This window comes from Aedes albopictus, chromosome 3 (assembly GCF_035046485.1).
Source record: "Aedes albopictus strain Foshan chromosome 3, AalbF5, whole genome shotgun sequence".
NCBI lineage: Eukaryota > Metazoa > Arthropoda > Insecta > Diptera > Culicidae > Aedes > Aedes albopictus.
Genome location: NC_085138.1, coordinates 256703188 through 256726994, shown reverse-complemented (window position 1 = coordinate 256726994; position 23807 = coordinate 256703188). Strand labels below are relative to the sequence as shown.

Below are 23807 nucleotides of genomic sequence, written 5' to 3'. Positions count from 1 at the left end.
CAAGTCAAAGCGAGACGAAAAAGGTGACATTGTAAGGCATAAAGCTAGACTTGTGGCGCAGGGATTCACTCAGAAATACGGAGTGGATTTTGACGAAGTATTTGCACCTGTAGCCAAACAAGTAACTATGCGGACACTACTCACTATAGCAAGTCGACGAAAAATGATTGTCAAACACGTTGATGTGAAGACAGCATACCTTCATGGAATACTGGATGAAACCATATACATGAAGCAACCGGAAATGTACCACTCAGGAGGAGCAAATGTTGTCTGCCGTTTGAAGAAAAGCCTATATGGACTCAAACAATCAGCTCGTGTGTGGAACCAACGGATTGACAGCGTTTTCAAATCGATGCAGTTCAAGCCGTCCAAGGCGGATCCGTGCTTATACGTAAGGATGAAGAATGGAAGAATAAGCTACATCCTAATCTACGTGGATGACGTTATCATTGCCACACAAACTGAAGAAGAGTTCAATGAAATATTCGGCGTACTACAAGAAAACTTCACGATGACGAATCTTGGTGACATCAAGACGTTTTTGGGCCGAAGCCTTGTTAACCGCTGTCTACTTGGCCAACCGATCGCCAAATCGTAGTCACAACATGACGCCCGAGGAAGCCTGGAGTGGAAAAAAGCCAACTCTGTCGCACGTGCGTATTTTCGGAACAAAGGCCATGGTTCAGATTCCGAAACAGAAGCGACGCAAGTGGGATCCAAAATCGTTCGAGTGCATCTTGACTGGTTTTGACGAGGAGACAAAAGGATACCGTCTGTACGACCCGCAGAAGAAGGCGACCATCAAGAGTCGTGAGGTAATCTTCTTGGACGAGGCAGCTGCTGAAGCTAGGGAATCGGGAGCGGTGCAGCGGGACAAGCCTTCCTCGCTGATTCGACTGGACGTTCAAGACTTTGCGGAGATGTCACTTCAACCTGTACCTACTCAACCCGAGCCAAATGCCTCAAGCAATACTGGTTCCGATGATGACGGCGAGGACGATTCTGAAGATTCAACTGACGCGATACATCTACAGCAACATTGACTGACCTTGTGCTCCCTTCACGACAAACTTCAGAACCATTTCGGTCAAAGGTGTTGAGGCGCAGTGGACGGGAGCACGTACTGCCAGGCAATTTTAAAGATTTTTCCATTCAAAGTGCTGGTATTCCTGGTTTGAAAACTTCACAGATAGCCATTTCTGAGGACAATGCGAGCGAATTCTAAGGCTTCACCGATGACGATGCGCCAAACCATGGGTGCGTGGCGATGACTACCGAGCTGGGTGATCGTTATTCGGAGGATCCCCGGTCACACCAAGAGGCTTTCCGACGAGACGACAGCGAGTGCTGGAAGCATGCGATGCAGGAAGAATTCCAGGCACTGGTAGACAACAATACCTGGACTCTCACCGAGCTGCCGAATGGACGGAAACCAATCACGTGCAAGTGGGTCTACAAAACAAAGCTGGATACAGATGGACGAGTGCAACGTCACAAGGCGCGACTGGTAGTAAAAGGCTACTCTCAGCGAAAGGGGGTAGACTATGACGAGACCTACGCCCCTGTCGTCCGATACAGTTCGCTGAGGTACCTCTTTGCCCTAGCCGCCAAACATAATCTAGCCGTGGACCAAATGGACGCTGTGACGGCATTCCTGCAGGGCGAGTTGGACGAGGAGATTTATATTGAGCAACCACCATGTTTCATCGATAGTCGCAACAAAACTCTGGTCTGCAAACTAAATAAAGCTCTGTACGGACTCAAGCAATCAAGTCGAGTCTGGAATCAGAAGCTTGACGCTGCTTTGAAGAAATTCGGACTGACTTCCACGAAATACGATCCCTGCGTGTACGTGAGGAACCGAGGAGGAAAGATTGTCATTGTGGCTATCTAAGTGGACGATCTGATCATCATGAGTAACGATGAAGCCATGAAGAATAAGCTGAAGAAGCATCTCAGCAACACTTTCTGGATGAAGGATCTCGGAACAGCGAAGCATTGCGTTGGGATTCGGATCGAAAAGACGAACGACGGTATCACCCTGGACCAGGAGGCGTACGTCGAGACCGTATTGAAGCGGTTCAACATGAGCGAATGCAAGCCCGTCAAGATTCCGATGAACGCCAGCGAGAAGCTTTCGACAAAAAAGTCGCCAAAGACCGACGAAGAGGTCGCCGCGATGAAGGACGTTTCATATCAGGAGGCAGTTGGATGCCTCATGTATCTGGCCCAGTGCACCCGGCCGGACATTCTGTTCGCGGTCAACGTCCTCAGCAGGTTCAACCAAAACCCTGGTCCGAAGCACTGGATAGCCGTGAAACACGTTCTCCGATACCTTCGGGGATCATCGCAGCAGAAGTTGCACTACAAGCGAGACGCCAATCTGGAGGTTGTCGGGTACTGCGATGCTGACTGGGGATCGGATCCAGAGCAGCGGAAATCCACAAGCGGATACGTCTTCCTTGCTTCAGGAGGAGCGATATCGTGGTCCTGCAAAAAGCAACCAACAGTTGCACTTTCGACGTGTGAAGCGGAGTACATGGCGGTATCGGCAGCCGTACAAGAGGCATCCTGGTGGCGCGATACTTGAGATACTCTCAAATTTGTTTGGAGAGACGCAGGCAATCCAGATAAACTGCGACAACCAAAGCTGCATAGCGATAGCGAAGAATGGCGGGTACAATCCCCGCACAAAACATATCGTCATTCGACATCACTACATCAGAGAAGCCCTCGATCGTGGAGTTGTCAACCTGGCCTACGTGAATACGGATGAGCAGATAGCAGACGGACTAACGAAGCCATAGCCGAAACCGAGGTTGGAGTATTTCCGAAGTTGCATGGGAATCACTATGACTTCAGGAGGAGTGTTGGAAGACTGAACAAAAGTGTTGTCGCAGTATGCCATGAATATTATAGATTTAAGTATTGTCAGAAATAAATGTATTCTAGTTTTAAATACCACTGAAGACACACGTCTACAAGCTACTTTTTACAGCAATGTTTATGAAGAAAAAAACAAAACATTTTTGGGGAACCTTTTTAAAATAACTTTTTTTGTTTATTTAAGAAATATTAAAAAAAAACTTTTTTTTATGTCCACGTGGACATTGGGGAAGGGGGTAGGGGTTAATGAAATGTCCACGCTTGTCCACGGGGAGTGGGGAGGGGTCAAAAACCATGAATTTTCTGTCCACGTGGTGTATATGGATGGCCCCTTACATTCCCTCGCACGCCATGAATTCAACGTCAAAGTCACATGACTCTAAGTAAAGTTCACATGAGTCATGTGAATTGGTTGTAAACAACAAAATTGGGAGGTTACATGATTTTTCACATCAATCGGACGTGAAGAATTTTTGAAGTGCACTTCTTTCAAGCGGTGTTTCTTCTCTGCCGTGAATCGCATATCAGTCCCATCGTTGCTGGATTTCCTATGCAAATGGGACAGATATGCGATTCACGGCAGTAAAGTTCAACGTTCTGCCCGGTCTCATGCTACAGTATGACCGCCCGCCCTGCGTTCTTCTCCACCGAAATCTCTCTACAGTCCTTGTCGAGAACCAATCGTTTCTTCGACATCTGTGCTCAGAAGACACCGAATACGGAAATACCGAACGGGACCAACTGTGAAGGTAGAACATTAACATATTATTTAGGACTTTTCTTTCGATAGCACCAACACCACTTGCCGATCTCAGTTATAACAATATATTTGTTATATTTTCATCTTCCTTCACTTGCTCGGAAATGTTCTTCCTGCCTTTTTCGCAATGCGCTTACAATGTACTTATGTATTTAAACTTGCCTTGCCAGCAGTATTAATTTGATTATCCTACACAATTAGCATTACCATATAATCATAATCATCATCATCATCGGTCGTCATTGATATCTCCCGAGGGGAGATAACAAAAATAAATAAAAATTAAGAAGACAGTCTACGTGGTACAATTTTTCGACGTAATCGTTTGCTATTGTTCTGTGAAGATACAGTGGATAATTATCATTGTTTTTTAATAACACGTTCTTTTCTAAAAGGATGTGTCTCCTGAACTGTGAGCAAGAGTTAATCATGTCAACAAGCATTAGGAATCTTTGCTGATGCAAACTTTTAGATTTTGTTTCAAGAAAAGAAAAGTTGTCTAGGTAGCATATCCAGCAACTTCTCGGTGTGGTGTCTTGCGTGTTCGTTCATGTGGATGTGTGGGTGGAGTCTGTCATGTACAGATTCCTATGAGGCTACTTATTCCATTGCTACTTACTTGGGTAGATTATAGAATAATAGTTGTTTGTAAGAGAATACCGATAGTTGTCCTGTTGTCGGTAAGGATAGTAGTTGTTGTTCTCTAGATGAGACCTCGCTTCTTTTTGTAGTCTTCGAGGTTGAGCGATCGCTTCGGACCGGATTCTTTGACCGGTTTCTCCACCGGTTTAGGAAGTACATTGACGGAGCCGACTGTAATAGAATAGATATAGAAGGAATAGAATATAGGTGGATCTGCATTGTTCTGTATCAATCTACCTGAGGAATACGTTATGTATAACATTTCTTTTCTAACAGACACCATAAAGGTGGGACGGTTAAAACTCGAGCCTAGCAAATTAACCTCTGAGCTGCCCCAGATAATGTTTGCTACAGAAGTTTAAAGTTGGTGAAGTCCAACATCAGATGATTTGTTTGAAAAACTATCAACAATTACGTTGCTGACAAGTATAGGTACATACTCGAGGCATGACATACAAGTTTGCCCTTTCATTTTTACCGGGTTTACAAAATTGCCCAGATAAAGGTCCCCGTTTCGAAAGTATGATTCTAGGACTAAAGCTATTTGGGCTGTACTATTTTGCATAAGTCTGCAAAAATTGTTTTTTTCCGGCGACTTTTTGCTATGGAAATTTTCTTTACTACCTTTGGCATCTTTGATATACGAATGCAAGAAATTGTTAATTGGCAAAGAAAGCTCTCAGTTAAAACCTGGGGAAGTGCTCTTAGAACTGAAGCTGAAAAGAAGTCAGTGTCCCATTTGGGACGCGCACCACAAATAAAAATAAAAAGAAACACATAATTTACACTTACCCGGAAGAGGTACGTCCAGGTCGATTTCGAAATCATGCAACGAGTACAGATTGTTGTCCGCACTAGAGGTGGGCTTCCTCTCGTCCGGTTTCTTCTTCTGGCCCGGCGGTGGAGGTGCCGGCATCTGGATGGTTGGGACTTCGTCTTTCTTGTCCGACGCTTTGAACGACATCCGCGGCTGCGTTTGCCGGCGCGTGAACGGATCTTCGATCTTCATACCTCGGGTGGCCCGAATTTCCTCCTTGATGGCCTTCTCGGCATCCTCCACGTTGCGCTTCCGGTTGCGATCGTTGATGTAGGAAATTAAACTAATACTGCTGCTGCGCTTCTTGTCCAGTGTGCTGGCGCGCTCCTCGAGCTCCATGATCTGGGTGTTCAAATCGCGTGCCAGTTCGTCCTCTCCGCGCAGTTGGGCTGCATCACGTTCCTGGAATTGAACAGTGGTTATTTTTATAAAAAGGAAATATTGGGTAGCGGTAAACAGATTATTTTTTAATGAAACCAAACTCACCTTCATGAGCAGCGTCTTCTTCATGGCGTAGTTGGTGGGATGCGCCCGGAATCGGTTCTTCTCCTCGATGAGCTTGTCGATGTCGGCGTCCTTGAACTCGTACTGAATCGCTTCCTTGATCTCCCGCTGCTTCTTCTCGATGCTGTCGACATAGGGCAGCGCCGTTCCGGTAGCCTCGCAAACGGTCAACCACTTCTGATACTCGCTGTCCGTAAAGTCCTGATTCGAGATGAATTCCAGCCGGAAAACCCGCTCCTGACTGCCATGCTTCAGCCGGAACCCTTTGTTGGTGCGGCACTTGCCGAATTGATAGATTTTGGCCGTCTCCACGACTCCGACGATCTCCGCCACCCGATAGACCGGCCTTCCGTTGTTGTTTCCGATGTTGATCCGAACGAAACAGTTCAGCACGATCTGGTCGAACATCGGAAGAGCAATGAAGCGTTCTATCTTGTGTCGCGAGATTCGTAGTTTGTTGAGTTCCTCCTTATTGCTAATGGCGGCAGGTTTTTTGCTAGAGCTGGACGAACTCGACGAAGGTTTCTTCTCCTTGGAGTCCTTTTCTTTGTCCCACGTTTCTTCGTCGGAAGAGGACCGGCTATCGCTACCGCTTCCGCTGCTGGAACCAGACCGCGATCGACGGTCGGACTTTTTCTCGTCTTCACTATCGCTTCCGGAGTCATCCGAGTAGATGTCCGATGCTTTGAGCTTCTTAGATTTGCCACCAGGGACATCTTCCAGATCGTCCTTGTCCTCGGTTTCAGCCTTGCGTTGAGCTTCCTTTTTCGCTTCTTCCTCCTCACGCTTGGCTTTGCCTTCTCGTTTTGCTTTCAACATGGCCATGGCATTGCTTCGTTTGTCGTCGGTCCGGTTGGCTTCGACATTCTTCTTTCGCTCCTTGGAACGTTCTTTCGGATCGAAATAATCCGAAGCACCGGAAGCTGATTCGGCATCTTTGGATTTCTCCGGCGAAGAATGATGAGAACTGTCACTGGCCTCTCCCTCGGAAGGTTCTTCCTGCTGCACTGGCGGAGGTGGAGACGGTGCTTTCGGTTCGGGAGACGGAGCCTTAGCTATCTTTTTCTTCTCCTCTTGTTCCTTCTGCTGGGCCAGTTTCTTCATTTTGTCCTTCTTCTTTTTCTTCTTCGGAGGCTGTGATTCCTTGTCCTTGGCGCGTTCTGCCTTCTTGGCTAGCTTCAACTTACGTTCAATCTCCCAGCGGGTCTTCATGACATCGCGCCGTTCGATACGTTTGAAAATCTCCGTTTCACGTTCTTTCTCCGACAAGGCATTCAATCTGGCCCGATCTTCCTCGTCTCCCATCATCTCGTCATCATACCCGTCATTGAATTCGGAATCGCTGCTACTGCTGCTGCCACTTTCGTCATCACTGTCATCACCGGAACCGGAACCAGACTCCTCTTCCGATGAAACCTGGCCTTCCTCAGGCTCCGATTCACCTTTTTGCTCTTCCTGCTCCTCCTCTGGTTGTTTACGCTTTACGCCACTTTTGGCCGCTGGTTTGACCTCCTCTTCCGGCTCGTCCTCTTCTTCTTCCTCCTCCTCCTCGGCCTCATCCTCATCTTCGGATTCCGAAGAGGAAGCGGGCTTTGCCCCTCGCTTTTTGCGCTGCACCGCTGCTTCTGGTTCCGAATCATCCTCCGAGTCGGAATCGGAAGACTTCCCTCCCGGAGAGTTCGATGCCAGCCTGGCGGTTTTCTTTTTCTTGGCCAACGACAGCAGCTCCTATTGAAATATTAAAAATTGAAATTGAATAATGAAAAACAGAACAATTTTACGCGAAATTTTCATTCCCCAAAAGCCGCAAAGTTCAACAACAACTGCCTAAATAATCTGTTGCTTTTCTTTATACTAGTAGTAATGCTTATAATCGATTAAAACGTATTTTCAATTTTAAATTAGAAAAAGTTCGGTATCACGATTTCAAGGTTTCTTTACAAATTTGTTCCAGGAATCGTCCAGGAGTTTCTTCTGGGATTCCCAGGGAGTTATTGATCAGATTCTTCCGGGAGTTTATCGTGATTTCTTCAGGAATTTCCTCTGGGGTTCTTCCGTCCTCTAGGAATTTCATCTCGCAGGGATTGCTTCTGGGATTTTTCAAGAAGTTCCGAAAATCTTCTAGGAATTCCATCCGAGATTTCCCCAATTCTTTAATTCTTTAAAATATCTTCGAAAGTTTTTTTTTACTTCCACAAATTTCGCAAGATTTTTTACGGGATTCCTCCAGAAGTTCTGTCGTGGATTGCTTCGGAAATTAAGAAGAAACTCCTCCCAAAATTCTGTCAGGCATTCCTCAGGGAGTTCCTTCTGGGATTTCTTCAAGAGTTCTTTCCAAGACCCTTTCCAGGAATACCACGAGAAATTCTTTCGATATTCTTCCAAAAACGTCTTCGAGATTCTTCCACGAGCTCCTTCCAGATTTTTTCCAGGAGCTACTTCTGGGATTGCTTCAGTCGCTTCGACGCTACATCTGCGTCGCTGAGTCCCTCGAACGATGGCGCAGATTGCTTTCGGAAAGTTAGCTTCATGGATTTCGAGCCCTTCAAATACCGGAGAATCCTTTTCGCCGCTACCCAATGCACCTCGCTTACATCGCTGCTGAAGCTACTCACCACATTCACAGCGTATGCTATGTCCGGCCGTGTGCAGTGCGCCAGAAACGGCAACCCTCCGACCAGCTGCCGAAACGGAACCTTTTCCATGTGCTGTTTCTGCTCCTCCGTTATCGATCCAGCTTTCGTTAATCGCTGATGTGGATCCGCCGGAGTCGACACTGTGTTGCAGTTGGTCATCTTGAATCGCTCCAGTAGTTCGTCTACATAGCGTTCTTGATCCAGCATGACAGCATCGTCACTCCTGGTGATTCTCATACCGAGCACCTGTTTGGACTTCATGACAGCGTCAGCAGCTGCTTCTTCACATTTTGAATCAACTTCAAATCCGTCGAAAACAGCAGGAAGTCATCCACGTAGACGGCAATCACAAGTATTGTGGAGTCATCGATTTTGAAATAAACGCAAGGATCAAAACTGGATCGCTTGAAACCCATGCGCTTGAGTTCCGTGTCCAACTTGGCATTCCAGACAAGACTCGCCTTGTTTCAAGCCATATAGTGCTTTCGACAAACGACACACCTTTTTCGGATCCTTCTTGTCGATGAATCCCTCTGACTGCTCCATATAGATTTCTTGGCCAGACAAATCTCCCTGAAGAAATGCCGTTACCGCATCCATTTGGTGTATATGCATGCCCTGCTGCGCCGCTAACGCCAACAAGAAACGGATGCTTGCGTATCTCACCACCGGCAAATACGTCTCGTTGAAATTGACACCCTTAACTTGCGAGAAACCTTTGATGACCAGACTTGACTTATATCTTTCCACAGATCCGTCCGGGTTGAACTTGCGTTTGAAGATCCACTTGCACTTCAATGCCTTTCTTCCCGGTGGTAGCTCCGTTAACTTCCATGTCTTGTTGGTCTTCAACGCTTGCATCTCAGCCTTAATGGCCTCACGCCACAGCTCACGGTCGTCGGCGCCCATTGCCTCGCGGACCGATTGTGGCTCGGTTGCACGGTCATGCTCGTCGATTACCTGGTATGCAACAAACGTTTCAGGAAGTACACTATAAGTCATATCAAAAGTAAGGTACTTGCCTGGGGTACGGCGCTTCCACGCGCTGCGCCTGACAGCATGTTGCTGCTCTTCTTGTTGCAAGGGGAGCGCAGGCGAGTTCATCCGAATTGTCTCGATGGTGTCATTTGCGCTGTCGTAGTCCGTGTCGTCTTCCAACACGTCATCCGCCAGTGGGTTCTCTGGCTCTTCATCGTTGTTACCACCGGAAACCGTCGGCGTTGTAGCAACTCCATTATCTTCAACGATTTCGTCACTCACTAATTCCATCGTCATTCCAGGTACACGTTCCGACTGCTTCATGGCATTTCCGCTAGCTTCACTCAGGAAGACGACGTTCCGAGACACGAACCTTTGCTCGTTCTTGGATTGAACACTCGAAGACCTTTCAAACGTTCGGAATAACCAACAAAGACGCCAGCTTCGGATTCCGAATCCCACTTCAAGTGAATATATAACGAAGCCACACTTCGAATTTTCAAAAGCACAAATCTGAAGAACCGAGGGTTGGTTTGAGCTGAAAAGTTGATCGATTGGTCATCACCAGCAGGTCACCAATCGATCAACTTTTCAGCACAATCCGGCTTTGGATTCCTCAGATTTGTGCTCTTGAAAATTAGAGGTGTGGCTTCATTATATATTATATTATTCGCTTCGCTTTCGCCACATGACACATCACTTTGGCACCGAAAACGCGCAGCTCAGAAAAGTCTGGCCGCACACCGCTGAATCGCTCCTCCGGGGTAACTCCCAGACCTTTCGCCGGTGATCGATTAATCAGGAACACAGCAGTCGAAACAGTTTCTGCCCAAAATCGTTTCTCCAGATTGGCATCGAACAAAAGACATCGCGCCCGTTCGACTGTGGTACGGTTTGCCCGCTCAGCAAGATCATTCTGTTCCGGATTATACGGCACCGTCACCTCGTGATGGATCCTGGACCTACGAAGAAACTTCTCCATCTCGCCATTCACGTATTCTGTGCCATTATCGGTCCGTAAGCGCTTGATCCGTTTGCCGGTCTGGTTCTCCGCCCGCGATTTGAAGTCTTGAAAACACTCCAGTACTTCCCTTTTCGATTTCAGGAAATAGACGAATAGGGCACAGACAAACAGACGTAACACCTTGAACGATTTTCATTGAAATCCATCACCCAGTGTACACTACCATCACCTGGTGGAAAAGTTGCACGAATCACTGTGTTGTGCAATATCGTCAACAGAAGGCGCTAGTGTGAAACGTCAAACGCATAGAAAAATGATGCGCGCGCCTCTGATTGTGAAAGCCACAACTTTGAAAATTTAAAGTGATCGTTAAAAGCGTAATCGATGGAAATTTCGTAAGTGATACGTCTATTTGTCTGAGAATAGGGTAACCAATATACAGGGGATGGCCAAAATGTTTGGGATAGGCAACTTTTTTCTCCCACAAAAAAATTCAACATACTCTAACTTTTCATAGAATGCATCAAAAAATCTCAAATTTTGACTGTTTGTCAACCTATTATACAGGGTGTTAGGTTCCTGAGTGCAAACTTTTTAAAGGGTGATAGAGGACCATAAATGGAGAAAAAAATTGTTCTACGCATATGGTCAAATCTCAATCGTTACGTAGTTATTGAACTCCCCATGTTTTTGACTCTTATTGCCTTAACTGGCTACAACTTGAAAATGGTCAAACTTATCGAAGTTTTTTGACCCTTATTCGAAAGATTATTGAATTTTCTATCAAATGGCATCTTTGAATCGATTGGTTTAGTTTAATAACTAAGTTGTCTAGAGCAAATAGCTCAAAAGTAGGGTGTTTTAATTTATTTTTGTCAATTATCTTTGAAAAATGCGTAGTAATTCAAAATTCTTTCTTAGGCAAAGTTGTGGCCCCTGTTTCACTCTACAATTCGTTCTTTGACATCAAACTTCTATCTCTTATCGTTTTGTTGCAATTTCGATTTTAACATCGCATTTCAGATCATAAATTTGCAACTGTCATGGAAAGCACTTTTTTGCGCATTGTGCCGCACATTTAAATCAAAATGGCAAGAAAACGATAAGAGCTAGAAGTTTAGTGTCAAAGAACGAACTGTAGAGTGTAACAGGGGCCACAACTTTACCTCAGAAAGAATTTTAATTTATTACGCATGTTTCAAAGATAATTGACGAAAACCAATAAAAATACACTATTTTTAGCTATTTTGCTCTAGAAAACTTAGTTATTTAACAAAACCAATCGATTCAAAGATGCCATTAGATAGAAAATTCAATAATCTTTCAAATAAGGGTAAAAAAAATTCGAAAAGTTTGACCATTTTCAAGATATTGCCAGTTAAGGCAATAAGAGTCAAAAACATGGGAAGTTCAATAACTACGTAATGATTGAGATTTGACCATATGCGTAGAACAATTTTTTTCTCCTTTTATGGTCCTCTATCACCCTTTAAAAAGTTTGCACTCTGAAACCTAACACCCTGTATGTGCATCATTGGTACAAATTTGGGCTCGATTGATTAATTTTTCGCGAAGTTAGAACCGTTTGGGTGAAACACTATTTTTTGGACAACTAATTTTTGAACTGTCATATCTCGAAAACCAGTGAAGCGAATTGAATGATTTTTTTAACGATTATCAACAATATATTGATACTTAATACGACGTAATAAAATGTAATATTTTCTCACGACGAATTAAGTTATACCGGGTTGAAATTTTTACCCATATAGAGGAAAATAAGTCAAATTTATAATACCACACAAAAATGATAAAATGTGTCCTTCCTTCAATCTAAATGGGCTCTAATATATCTGATTAGAGATAATTTGAGAACAGAAGTGGAAAATCTTTAAACATCAACACTAAAATTTATTGACATTGATGTAAAAAAAAAATACATTTTTTCAAGAATAATCCAAAAAGTTTTAATCCATGATAACTTTTTTCAACGTTTGAAAAGTACCTATGTTTTAATAGTTTGTGAAGCATTTACACATTGTTAGTGTACGTTCAAAATTTCATTCAATTCGGTTCACTGGTTTCCGAGATATGACAGCTCAAAAATGAGTTGTCTGAAAAATAGTGTTTTACCCGAACGGTTCTAACTTTGCGAAATATTAATCAATCGAGCCCAAATTTGTACCAATGATGCACATATAATAGGTTGACAAACAGTCAAAATTTGAGATTTTTTGATGCACTCTATGAAAAGTTATAGCATGTTAAACGTTTTTGTGAGAGAAAAAAAAGTTGCCTATCCCAAACATTTTGACCATCCCCTGTAATTTGGACCCCCATATATTTTGGACCCCCTTGGTCATATTATTATCACAACTTACACAGGTTTAATGATGAGATGACGGATTTTTTTTAGAATCATTAGCTAAATAAGATTGTTCTACACGGGCAGCAATCATTTCCTCACTGGAAATATCATTATTTGCCTTGAAATTAATTTTTGCCAATCTCGTCTTCAGTGAGAGTGTCGCATCATGTTTACAAAAAGAGATTGCGATGCTGAGGAAACTTGCAGATGTGAACAAAAACGTTTATCATTCTAGCGTATTAAATTCGCAAAGTTTGTCTAATCAGCCTCTGTCAATCAAGTAATTAGGATGTAATCCAGCATATTCAAGTGGCAAATTCTTCAAAAATAGTTTTAAACGAGTTTAAACACCGGGTGTCCAAAATATATATGTACTGAAGAGGGTCCAAAATATATTGGGGTGCCCAAAACAGTGAAAACTGATGCTTCAAAAATCAGTTGTTTTCAGCAAATTTTCAGCCAGAAATGACCTTGTAGGTATTTTTAACGGACAGTGGAGGCTTTTACAAACATATTAACATCATCATTATGTTCCCTACCTTGGGACTTTTTTGGTGTTTCAAAACAGCCAAACTTTGACCGCTTTGGGCTACCCCTTAACGAAGTCCGATTGAGCTGAAATTTTGCATGGTGACTTTTTTTTTGAGAAGACGAAACTTTTGAGCGCTACTAGTTTTCGAAATTCGAAAAGTCGATTTTCATTGGCACCCTAATATATAGGACGAAGTAGTCAGTTTTTGACGATTTCGTCAAGTATGCGTCTTAAGTCTTAATTCTTGAGTCTTGATCACCCGTTGGCTTCGAATCTATAAGCAAGCACTATTAAATGCTGCACTTTCACACTATTGGTTTCGGTTTCTTAGTTATTTTAAATTGATATTCAAAACATATTAGGGTTTACTCACAAAACAACTATCACATATAAAAATACTGATATTGAAAATTAATATTAATCACAAGTAAATACAATGTCAGCACTGTGAATGAGCAATTTGAATACACGAGATACTACTATTTGTTGCATATTGATTGTTAAAATTAACCGAATAAAGGAAAACCCAGACAACAATTCCAAGTCTGCTGACTCCGGAAAGATCCCAAGATTCGTCACAAAGCACAAAACAAGCATAACTTTTTAATCCGACGTAACTCGAAAATTAAAGAATCCACATCACTGTTTGATGATTTATTGCATAATTTGTTTAACTAAGCATATTTTTCGAAACGACGCATCTAACTATTTTGATGTTTACAACTTTACTGATAGATACACCGTTTTGATATATGAGAGAACCAAACGACGTATCTAGCCAAAATCAAAAGTAACAGATACACCAAACTGGCACCATACAAAAGCGACGTATCTGGCATGACGTATCTCTAACCAACCCGGTGTATGTGTATTTTTGTCAAAATTCATTGTGAAAATGATATGGAATGAGTAGGTTTTGTTTCTTACCTAGTACGTGCTATATCCCCGGTGATGTTAAGTACGAAAAAACTTATGAAAAATCTTTTTATAAAAAAAAACTATTTTAGTGAAATGGTCGTCAACATTGACCATGAATTTACTCACATCAGTGAAAAAGTTAGATACGTCGATTTGAAAAATTATGCTTGAAATGTTTTCATTATGATTCACAACGACTCTCGCAACCCTTCCCGACTCAACCGACTGGAACTGTTTTCTGAGTATAGAAACTACTAAGCCCTAGCAGGTTCCTCCTGTTTATCGAGCATTTCTGATAAATCAGCTATACTCTAGAAATCCTACATTATAGAGATCTGCGGAGGCGGCCAATGTGAGCCAATCGTGCAGAGAGAACTGTCAAAGTGTAAGCCAAATGAACATGCTTATCGTTCGTAGGAAGGCGTCGTTTGAACGGTATTGAAATCGTAACTAAATAAATTAAAATTATTTATTTTTAATATGTATCGAGAAATTGGCGGCATATGTAAGTATAGTAAAAAGATAAAAATTTATTAATTGGCTTCTTTAGCGCTGTTGAGATAATTCAATATTCTAAATCTGCATGCTAAACTAAGCCGAAATCCAAATTTTCATGAATTTTGATGCCCGGGAACCTATTTTAAAATCAGTTTGAATTTTGTATGGGAGCGATTTGTCGAATCACCCCTCGTCGCATTTTGTACTGGGCGGAGCTGTCAAACAGTTGCCCAGCTGTCAAAAGGTGATTTCAAAAAATCTCTTTGCAATTGATTTTAGGTACCAAAATAGTGTTCTAAAGGTCTGGAAAAAATCATAGTGGCTCAAGAAAAGATGCTCTTTCATATAAAATCTAAAAATCAAAACATTTTTAAAAATTTAAAAACCCAATTCTGCTTTCAAAAGCTCATGCTTATAATGACACTTTTGTTGCTGCACTTGTCGAAAAAATTTCCATTGCTACTTCTTGTTTCACTTCTGCCGATATGATTAGCGTAACACTTTTGCAATAAATTTCAGATTTCTTCGATTGCTCCGCTATTTCAACAAAATTTTGAAAAATAAATTCTACCATAATTAGAAAATGTAAACAAAACAACTTGAACCACAACGAAGTCACGCACAAAGTTTGATCATCTAGCTTTGAAGCAAATGTTGGCAGCTGTTGTAAACAAAATAAACAGCGTTACCGAATCGACATATGAAGAAATATGAGGCCTTGGACCGATCCAGTTTTAGTAGTAGGCTATGAAAAACCTAGCTACTCCGCCATGACAGTTGTTAAGGTCATTCCACTACAAGCCTTCAAACAGTTAACATATAATTCCAATAAAGCTAGTTTAAATCGTTTAAGCTCCGTTTCATTCTGTCGCCCATCTGAAGAGAACCTCCTTTAGGTTATGGGCTTCTTTGAAAGAAGGTTCCGGCATCCCGCAGCTGACTGGACCAAACTATGAAAATTGGAAGTTCCGAGTCAAGCTTTACCTGGATGCGGCGGAAGTATCGACGGTGTTGAAGGCGGAAGCTCCAGCTGAACATGATGCGTCAAGAGCGAAGTGGGACCAGCTGGACAGGAAGGCGAAGTCGTTGCTAGTCGGATTCTTATCGGATGAATGCCTGGAAGTAGTCCGAGAGAAGGAAACCGCTTGGTTGATTGGAAGGCACTCGAAGAAACGTTTGCGAAGCGCTCCGTGACTAGTCAGACCCTTTTAAGGAAGCAGCTCGCAAGATTACGCATGAAGGAGGGATCATCCATGCAAAACCATTTTGTGGCGTTCGACGACCTTATCCGGCAATTGAAGTGTACTGATGCCAAGCTGGAGGAAAGTGACTTGGTGTCACAGCTGTTTCTGACCCTTCCGGATAGCTACGACCCCCTGGTGACAGCGCTCGAGAACCTGGATGAGAAGAACCTGACTCTGGAAACAGTGAAGCAGCGGCTGCTATTTAGCTGAAGAGTCGAAGCGGGTCGATCGTCAGGATTACGTTAGCGATGACAAAGGTGCGGCGTTCGTTGGAGGGAAGAAGAATGACAAGAAGAAGTTCACCCGGGAATTCCATGGTAAGTGTCATCGGTGCTAAAAATCGGGCCATATGAAGGACTGTCCCTTGAAGAAATCCGATGGAAACGCTCATTCTGCGGTCGGGAATAGGAAGGCAGTTGCTTTTATGGGAAGAACCGAACATCCGAAGGCATCAAATGGAGGAAGAATCTCGTTCTGCGTAGACTCGAGCTGCAGTGACCACCTGGTTAACGAGTCAAGGCATCTGACGTGTTTGCGAAGCTTGAAGGAACCGTTCGTCGTTGAAGTCGCGAAAGAAGATGTGTCCCTGATTGGCAAGTCGGTTGGAGAATTGAACGGGCTGTCCAACAAGAGTGTGGAGTCTCGCATGAAGAACGTTATTTTCATTCCGGAACTGCGAGAAAATTAATTTCGGTGAAGAAGCTTTCTCAAGCCGGAATTGATGTCCTGTTCACCGGCCAAGGTGGTGTCGAGCGTGCGGAAATCAAGCTCAACGGTGAAATCATTGGCGTGACTTACTTGAAAGGTAATTTGTATCAATTAGAACTGCAAGTTGGAAATACGGGACAAGCGAACATCAGCACGGTGGGGGCAAGCCGGCTGTGGCATCGGCGGCTAGGACATGCTAGTCAACAAGCGATGGAAAGTATTGCAAGTCACGAGATGGCGACGGGTTTCACGAAGAAGATAGACCGCGTAGTCTTCTGTGATACGTGCGTAATGGGTAAGCAGTGCCGTGAGCCGTTTGATGGAGTTCGTGAAAGAGCCAGTCGTCCACTGGAACGAGTGCACTCGGACGTGTGCGGATCGATCCACCAGCCTGGGATGGTTCAAGATTTTTTGTTTCCTTCATCGATGATTGGACGCATTTGGCGATGGTTTACCCTATCAAGCAGAAGAGTGAAGTCTTCGGCTGTTTCAAGGAGTATGAAGCAATGGTCACCACCCACTGGCAATCCAGGATCTGCAAGTTGACTGTCGACCAAGGCCGTGAGTATTTTTCCAGTACTACCGAAGGAGGGGAATCCAAGTTCAACCGACGGTGGCGTACTCTCCGCAACAAAACGGTGTCGCCGAAAGTTTCAATCGAACCCTGGTCGAAAAGGTAAGGTCGATGTTAATTGATTCCAAGATGCCCAAGCGAATGTGGTCGGAGGCGGCTCTAACGGCCACATACATTCTGAATCGGAGTCCTACAACGGCAATCGATGGTAATGTAACTCCAGTGGAACTGTGGACGAAATCCAAACCGGACCTGAGCAAGCTTCGAATATTCGGGTGCAAGGCCATGATGTGGATTCCAAACCAGCTGAGGAAGAAGTTAGATCCGAAAAACTGTGAGACAGTCATGATTGGGTATGCGCCAATGGATATCGCTTGTGGGACAACTCGTCGAGGAAGGTAATAATAATTGCAAGAGACGTGAAGTTCGATGAGGAAAGTTTTCCGTTCGCCGATGATGATGATGCAACCACAGTGCCTCTGGTGATTCCCACGTTCTACGAGCCAGAGGGGGAGCAACTGAATTCTCCAAGACCGGTTGCAGCTGAGGTTGAAGATCTGAACGTTGATGGTGAAAACTCAGAATCCGAGGACGAATTCGAAGAATCAATGTCAGAATTTCGAAACCCTGGGGCGCTCCCTTCGCAAGAAAGACGTGAAGACTGTACAGAGTCAACCACAAGGCGAAGCGAACGGGAGCGCAGGCTCCCAGGTAAGCTATACGATTTATTCACGGGATTCAGGGCATCCGCTGCTGCTGATAATTTTGTGTCTTCAGATCTGCCAACCAACTACAATGAGATCGAGCATCGTGACGACAAGGACGCCTGGCTGGAAGCTATCAACGATGAGTTGCAATCCATGGCGGACAACAAGGTGTGGAATTTCGTCCCGTGCCCAGCCGGAGTGAAGCTATTGCGATCCAAATGGGTGTTCTGCGTGAAAGAGGACGCGGATGGGAATATCCTCCGGCATAAAGCGAGGCTGGTCGTTAAGGGATTCCTACAAAAGCCAGGAGTCGATTACCACGAGACGTACGCACCAGTGGCCAAACTGACGACAATCCGGGTTGTACTGGCGGTGGCATTATGCGGAAAGGATATCTGATTTACCAAATGGACGTCTTGCACGGAGAACTGAAGGAAGACATTTTCATGGCGGTTCCAGGTGGCGTTAAAGCAGCTCCAGGATTGGTGTGCCACCTTCGGAAGTCTTTGTACGGGTTGAAACAGAGCCCCCGATGTTGGAACGAGAAGCTGAATGACATCTTGTTGAAGCTTGGATTCATACGATCACAACACGATTACTGCGTTTACACACGGATCAACGAGAGGGGGAGCGACGTGGTCTACGTGATCCTGTATGTCGATGACCTGCTGATAATCGGAGAACGTTTGAAAACAATCGAAGAATTGAAGAAGAAGCTATTATATTACTTTCGGATGACCGATTGTGGAGAAGCGAAGCACTTCCTCGGAATGAAGATTACTTACGACAGTAAACAAGGACGAATGGAACTTTCTCAAGAGACCAGTATTAGAAAATTATTGAAAAAATTTTCCATGGATGATTGCAACCCTACCAGAACTCCAATGGAAAAGGGACTTCAATTAACTCAAGGTACGTCGGAACCAACTGAAGCACCGTATCGCGAATTACTGGGCAGTTTGATGTACGTGATGATGGCCACTCGCCCGGACATATGCTTTTCGGTGGGATATCTTGGACGTTATCAACAGCAGCCGGATTCTTCGCACTGGACAGCATTGAAACGGGTGGTACGATACCTAAAGGGCACTATGCAGACATCTTTGAAGTTCATTCGTGACGAGAAAACGGATCCATTAGTTGGCTTTACTGATGCCGACTGGGCGACGGACCAGCAGGACAGGAAATCGGTGAGTGGTTATGTATTTCAAGTTTTTGGGAACGTCATCTCCTGGTCAAGCGAAAAGCAACAAACGGTAGCCACGTCATCTAGTGAAGCGGAGTACGTGGCGCTCGGTGCTGGTGTAACAGAGGCGGTATGGTTGGCTGGGCTACTGGGCGATCTTGGAATTCCAAACGCTTTACCGGTGACCATCTATGAGGCAAGCGTGCAAAACACATAGATATAAAACACCATTTCATCCGGGACCACGTAGCAGCTGGAAACATCAACCTGGAACTAATCGGAACCGAGAATCAACTCGCAGACCTTTTCACGAAGTCGCTGGATGTTGGGCATTTTCAAAGACTGCGTCAAATCTTAGGACTCCAGGATCGAGAGGGGGTGAAGAAATAGGAGGCCTTGGACCGATCCAGTTTTAGTAGTAGGCTATGAAAAACCTAGCTACTCCGCCATGGTAGTTGTTAAGGTCATTCCACTACAAGCCTTCAAACAATTAACATACAATTCCAATAAAGCTAGTTTAAATTGTTTAAGCTCCGTTTCATTCTTTCGCCCATCTGAAGAGAACCTCCTTTAACATATGTAACTTCCGCTCATCTCTATGTAGAGGATTTCTACTATACTCCATCTGTAGCAGCCGGTTCGCAATGAACCGTTGGAGGCGCATTAAAGTGTTAAAGGTGATATTTTCATTACAAGAATTATAATTAACTTCCTTCACTTTAACCCTTATGTGGCCGGCAGGGTACCCGGGTACCCAGCACCCATTTAAAATACACGGTGTAGAAAAAAGCAAAAAGTTTGCCGGCCACATAACGGTTAATACCGTCAAACCCTGTGATCTTGGCAAGGGATAAACAAATCGTTTCTTAAAATCAAACAAATGTTTGTTTAATGCAGATTAAATATTGGTTGTTGTAAAGTCCTTTTTCTGGTTTGAAACCAGAACCGGTTTTACCGACACACATTATGGAAGAAACTAATATTGCGCATTGCGCAGTTAAAAGTGCGACAAGGAAGTGCGGAATCTCAAATAAAAGTGCGATTTGGTGTCAGATCGTTCCGTTGTCTTCACCGCACTTATTCATTAGCTCATGATGAATAAGTGCGGAGAAGACACCGGAACGATTTAATACAATATCGCACTTTTATTTAAGTTTCCGCACTCTGTCGCAGTTCAGTTAGCAATGCAATAAACTATATTTTGGTTGTGCAAATTTCAATGTGGAAATTTGGTTGATGTTAGCTAAATTTTGATTGTGTTTACTATTTATTTTTCTCCGTGTAAATAAATAAGTACAGAAAAAATCGTTGGTATATATCCTACTAAGTGAACTTTTCATTACACTTCCCATGTTACAACGGAGCACATTAGTGAACCTTCTTATAAAAGAAAGATCTATAGATTTAGTGACTGCAGACGAATATGTATTTGTAATTGTATAATAACATAATCATATGTGTAATGCAATCATCAATCTTCCAGCGCAAAACCCGCCAAATGAAACTCCTACCTAGGAACACGAGCCATTGTTTCCCGGTGGAAGTTAGCCATTATGAACATTTTTGGATGAAATACCCTACATTACACCAAAGGAAGCGATGGCGTACGTACTATGTCGAAGTATACCTGTATTACTAGAAATACAAAAACAAAGATGGCACATCCGAAAAAAAAAAACAAAGTGGCAGCTGCGGTAACTTTCTAATGAACCGTAAGAACGGAAAATTTCCACTAATAACGCAATGGTGGCGCAACTTACCGAATCAAGATCCGAACCGGACCCGGAATCGCTGCTGCTTTCCGAATCGATTATTGGTTGAGTTTTCCTCTTCACCATCTTGGATTGATATTCCCCGTCGCCGCCTCGTCGAAAGTGTTCTTCGCTTCCAGAGATCGAAAAACCCCTTACGCCGCGGAACCTCTGTAAGCAAACGTTGCAAATCCGTCATTAGTTGCATTTCCGTCGCAAATTCCGTAGATTTGCGCAACCAATCCAACGGGAGAAACATTTTCAAAAAGGGAAAAATTCCAACAGCGCAGTTCGAAACGTCAGCTTTTAGTTTGCCTTCTTTGCTGCTACTTACCTCCCTGGCTACCCACCTGTGTGCGAGGCGCTTGACTCAACGCGCCAGCAGCAAAAATCCAACAGGCAAATTTACGACCAGCTAATCGGCAACTACCGTCACATTCACTGCAAGCGAATGTAGCTCACTTCCGGTGTGCTTTTGGGCACTAAATTTCCACCTTTCCAACGGAGAAAATCGAAGAAAATTTGCACCAAAAAATCGTTCGCGACCCTTCCTGGCTGAAGCGAGAATGACAACAACAATTTCGGTTCGCTGCTTGATGGCGATGAGGCTTTCGCGTTTTCGCGGAATCCCGTTTCACTTTCCGCTGTGTTCCCGGTTCGCTGAAAAAGGCCTTTTTGTGGCAGGGTTGTACACAAAGAAAAGAAATCTGGAGGAGCATTTGAAAAGGCCACACGTGGTCTTGTGCCTTTCTTCGAAAGTACTCCGTGGGGCCTAACAGCACCGACGAACCGACATGACAGATAGCTTGTTGTCCCCGACGCCATGATGAAAAATAGCCGCACACTCCGCCACCTTGTTTTATTTACGTTTGGGAAGATTCAAAAATTACGTCCATCGTTTTTCGGGATTTCTAGACCCCCCCTCCCCCCTCTGTCACGCAATTTCCCTATACCCAATACACGTACTGTCACACTTTTCTAGACCCCCCCCCCCTCCCCCAAATGTTGGACGTAATTTTTGAACGTTCCCTTTGTTAATTCGACGATTTTTCATAAGGGCCTAAGTGACTTGATCGATTTCTCTTCGTCGACTCTCTCTTTCGCTAATAACTTCTAGATTGAGTTTAAATAAGGGCGAAAGTAACATGAGAGAGTTCTCTTCATCGACTCTCTCTTCTTCAAATTGAAGTGACAAGATGCAAGCATGGTTGCACTTTTTGGTCATAAATCGCTAGGTTGCGATGCAATCTAGCGTCAAAGTGTAAAAAAGTTCGATTGAATTTGCATCTTGTCACTTTAATTTGCAGAAGAAAGAGTCGATGAAGAGAACTCTCTCATGTTACTTTCGCCCTTATTTAAACTCAATCTAAACTTGATCATAACAAACAAAATCATTATTCTTTTTGTTTCTATAGCAACATGTACCGTCTACCCCCGTTGGTTTGACCGCATCTAATCTGAACACTTTTTAATTTGACCCCTCTAATCTGCACATCGTTCAAACTAAAAATGGTTCAAATGTCATTCAGCTCTTGGAACGGGGTGAAACGGAACGCAGAATCACAACAAAACAGTAAAAAGGGTTCCCATCAGTGTGTTTTTCGATGCAGGGTGACAGGGTGACTAGAAGTTCAAATTAAAAATGAACCCCGTTGGTTTGCATGAGGTGTCGTTCAAACCAACGAGGGTAGACGGTAGTCGTCTTCGAATTTCAACCAAAAAATCTTGGGAAAACGCAATACGCATTCTGTGATAACACAAAGAGAAGATCGATAAAGATAATTCGAAAATGTCAGTACGGCCCAAATGAAAAATCAGTGTCGATATAGCTGAACTTTTTTCCCCAAAATGATGAAAAAAATAGCAGCGCAATCGAAGAAATCTGAAATGCATTGCAAAGTGTTGCGCTAATAATGTCGGCAGAAGTGAAGCAAGCAGAAGCAATTAAAGTTTTGTCGGGAAGAGCAGCGACAAAAGCTTCTTCATGAGCATGAACTCTAGAAAACAGAATTAATTAAATGTTATCTTCCTACCAAATTAACATATGCCATCCATTTCTTAATAACAAAAATAGAAATTTCGACAATGATTTTTCTTAACGGCCTAACTGACTTGATCGATTTCTCTTCGTCGACTCTCTCTTTCGCTAAACAAACAAAATTACACTAGTTTACAAAATAAAACGAAAGAAATGAACTTCTGTTAACGACCAAAATTTTTGAAGCATAATTTAGCACTGATTTCGAAACCGTGCTTCAAAAAATTTAAAGTAGAACAGTTTTTGAGTTTTAGCTCAATATCGAGTTTTACAACTTTTTAAAATATGGAATTTAATAAAATTCAAATATCTTGCGTTTTTTTCAACCAATTTTAAATCTTTTTCCATAAATTAAAAGCTGAATATAATACCATTCGATCATCTGAATGCAGGTTTTGCGTCAGATTGATAAAATTCAAGATATTGGCGAGTTTTGGGAACGATCTCCCTTAATTTTAGCAAAATTTCCAAAAATATATGAAGAAATCTAGATTGAGTTTAAATAAGGGCGAAAGTAACATGAGAGAGTTCTCTTCATCGACTCTCTCTTCTGCAAATTAAAGTGACAAGATGCAAATTCAATCGAACTTTTTTACACTTAGACGCTAGATTGCATCGCAACCTAGCGATTTATGCCCAAAAAGTTCAACAAAACTTGCATCTTGTCACTTTAATTTGAAGAAGAGAGAGTCGATGAAGAGAACTCTCTCAATAGAGACGAACCAGCCAAGGGCTGAAAGTCTCTTTAATAAAGACAAATCAATCAATCAATCAAGAACTCTCTCATGTTACTTTTGCCCTTATTTAAACTCAATCTAGAAATGTATTTTTTTTCAATAAGAAAAAAACAATTTAAAAATTCTTTCTCAACGTTTTTTTCACATATCATATGTAGGCGAGATACAGTAAAAAAATCAGATCAATCGGAGCATTGATTACGGAGGATGAGGTATGTGAAGTGAGCGACTTTGCTTGAAAACAGAACAAAAATCGATTTCAAATCATCAACCTTGTATGGAAAGTCGAAAAATTTTCCGCTCTACTGTAATTTTTTTACTTCGCGTTTTCGAACTCAGGGCATGATTCTACACCA

At 43.2% G+C, this 23807-nt stretch overlaps 2 protein-coding genes across 3 annotated transcripts; one reads left to right on the top strand and one right to left on the bottom strand.

Annotated features, from left to right (window-relative positions):
• The first annotated feature begins 1915 nt into the window (after window positions 1-1915).
• LOC134290716 (uncharacterized) lies at window positions 1916-2593 on the top strand. The gene has a single exon (XM_062857898.1). The coding sequence runs from the start codon at window positions 1916-1918 to the stop codon at window positions 2591-2593; it is 678 nt and encodes a 225-aa protein (XP_062713882.1).
• Window positions 2594-3698: 1105 nt separating this feature from the next.
• On the bottom strand, window positions 3699-21266 carry LOC115253931 (RNA polymerase-associated protein Rtf1). 2 transcript variants are annotated; one of them, XM_029852343.2, is made up of 5 exons: window positions 21011-21266; window positions 20686-20847; window positions 5595-7340; window positions 5084-5510; window positions 3699-4462 (listed from the first exon to the last, which is right to left on the bottom strand). In XM_029852343.2, exons 2-5 carry the CDS (start codon window positions 20761-20763, stop codon window positions 4353-4355), a joined length of 2361 nt encoding a protein of 786 aa, XP_029708203.2. In that variant the 5' UTR covers window positions 20764-20847; window positions 21011-21266; the 3' UTR covers window positions 3699-4352. The 2 variants fall into 2 exon arrangements, with proteins under 2 accessions (XP_029708203.2, XP_029708204.2); XM_029852344.2 differs by having other exon boundaries at window positions 21027-21266.
• Window positions 21267-23807: the final 2541 nt, after the last annotated feature.

Coding starts and splice junctions, on each gene's coding strand:
- LOC134290716 (XM_062857898.1), top strand. CDS start 1,916: ATGAGTAACGATGAAGCCATGAAGAATAAGCTGAAGAAGCATCTCAGC.
- LOC115253931 (XM_029852343.2), bottom strand. CDS start 20,763: ATGGTGAAGAGGAAAACTCAACCAATAATCGATTCGGAAAGCAGCAGC. Junction 7,341..20,685: donor CCGGTTCGGATCTTGATTCG/GTAAGTTGCGCC, acceptor ATATTTCAATAG/GAGCTGCTGTCGTTGGCCAA. Junction 5,511..5,594: donor AGAAGACGCTGCTCATGAAG/GTGAGTTTGGTT, acceptor GTTCAATTCCAG/GAACGTGATGCAGCCCAACT.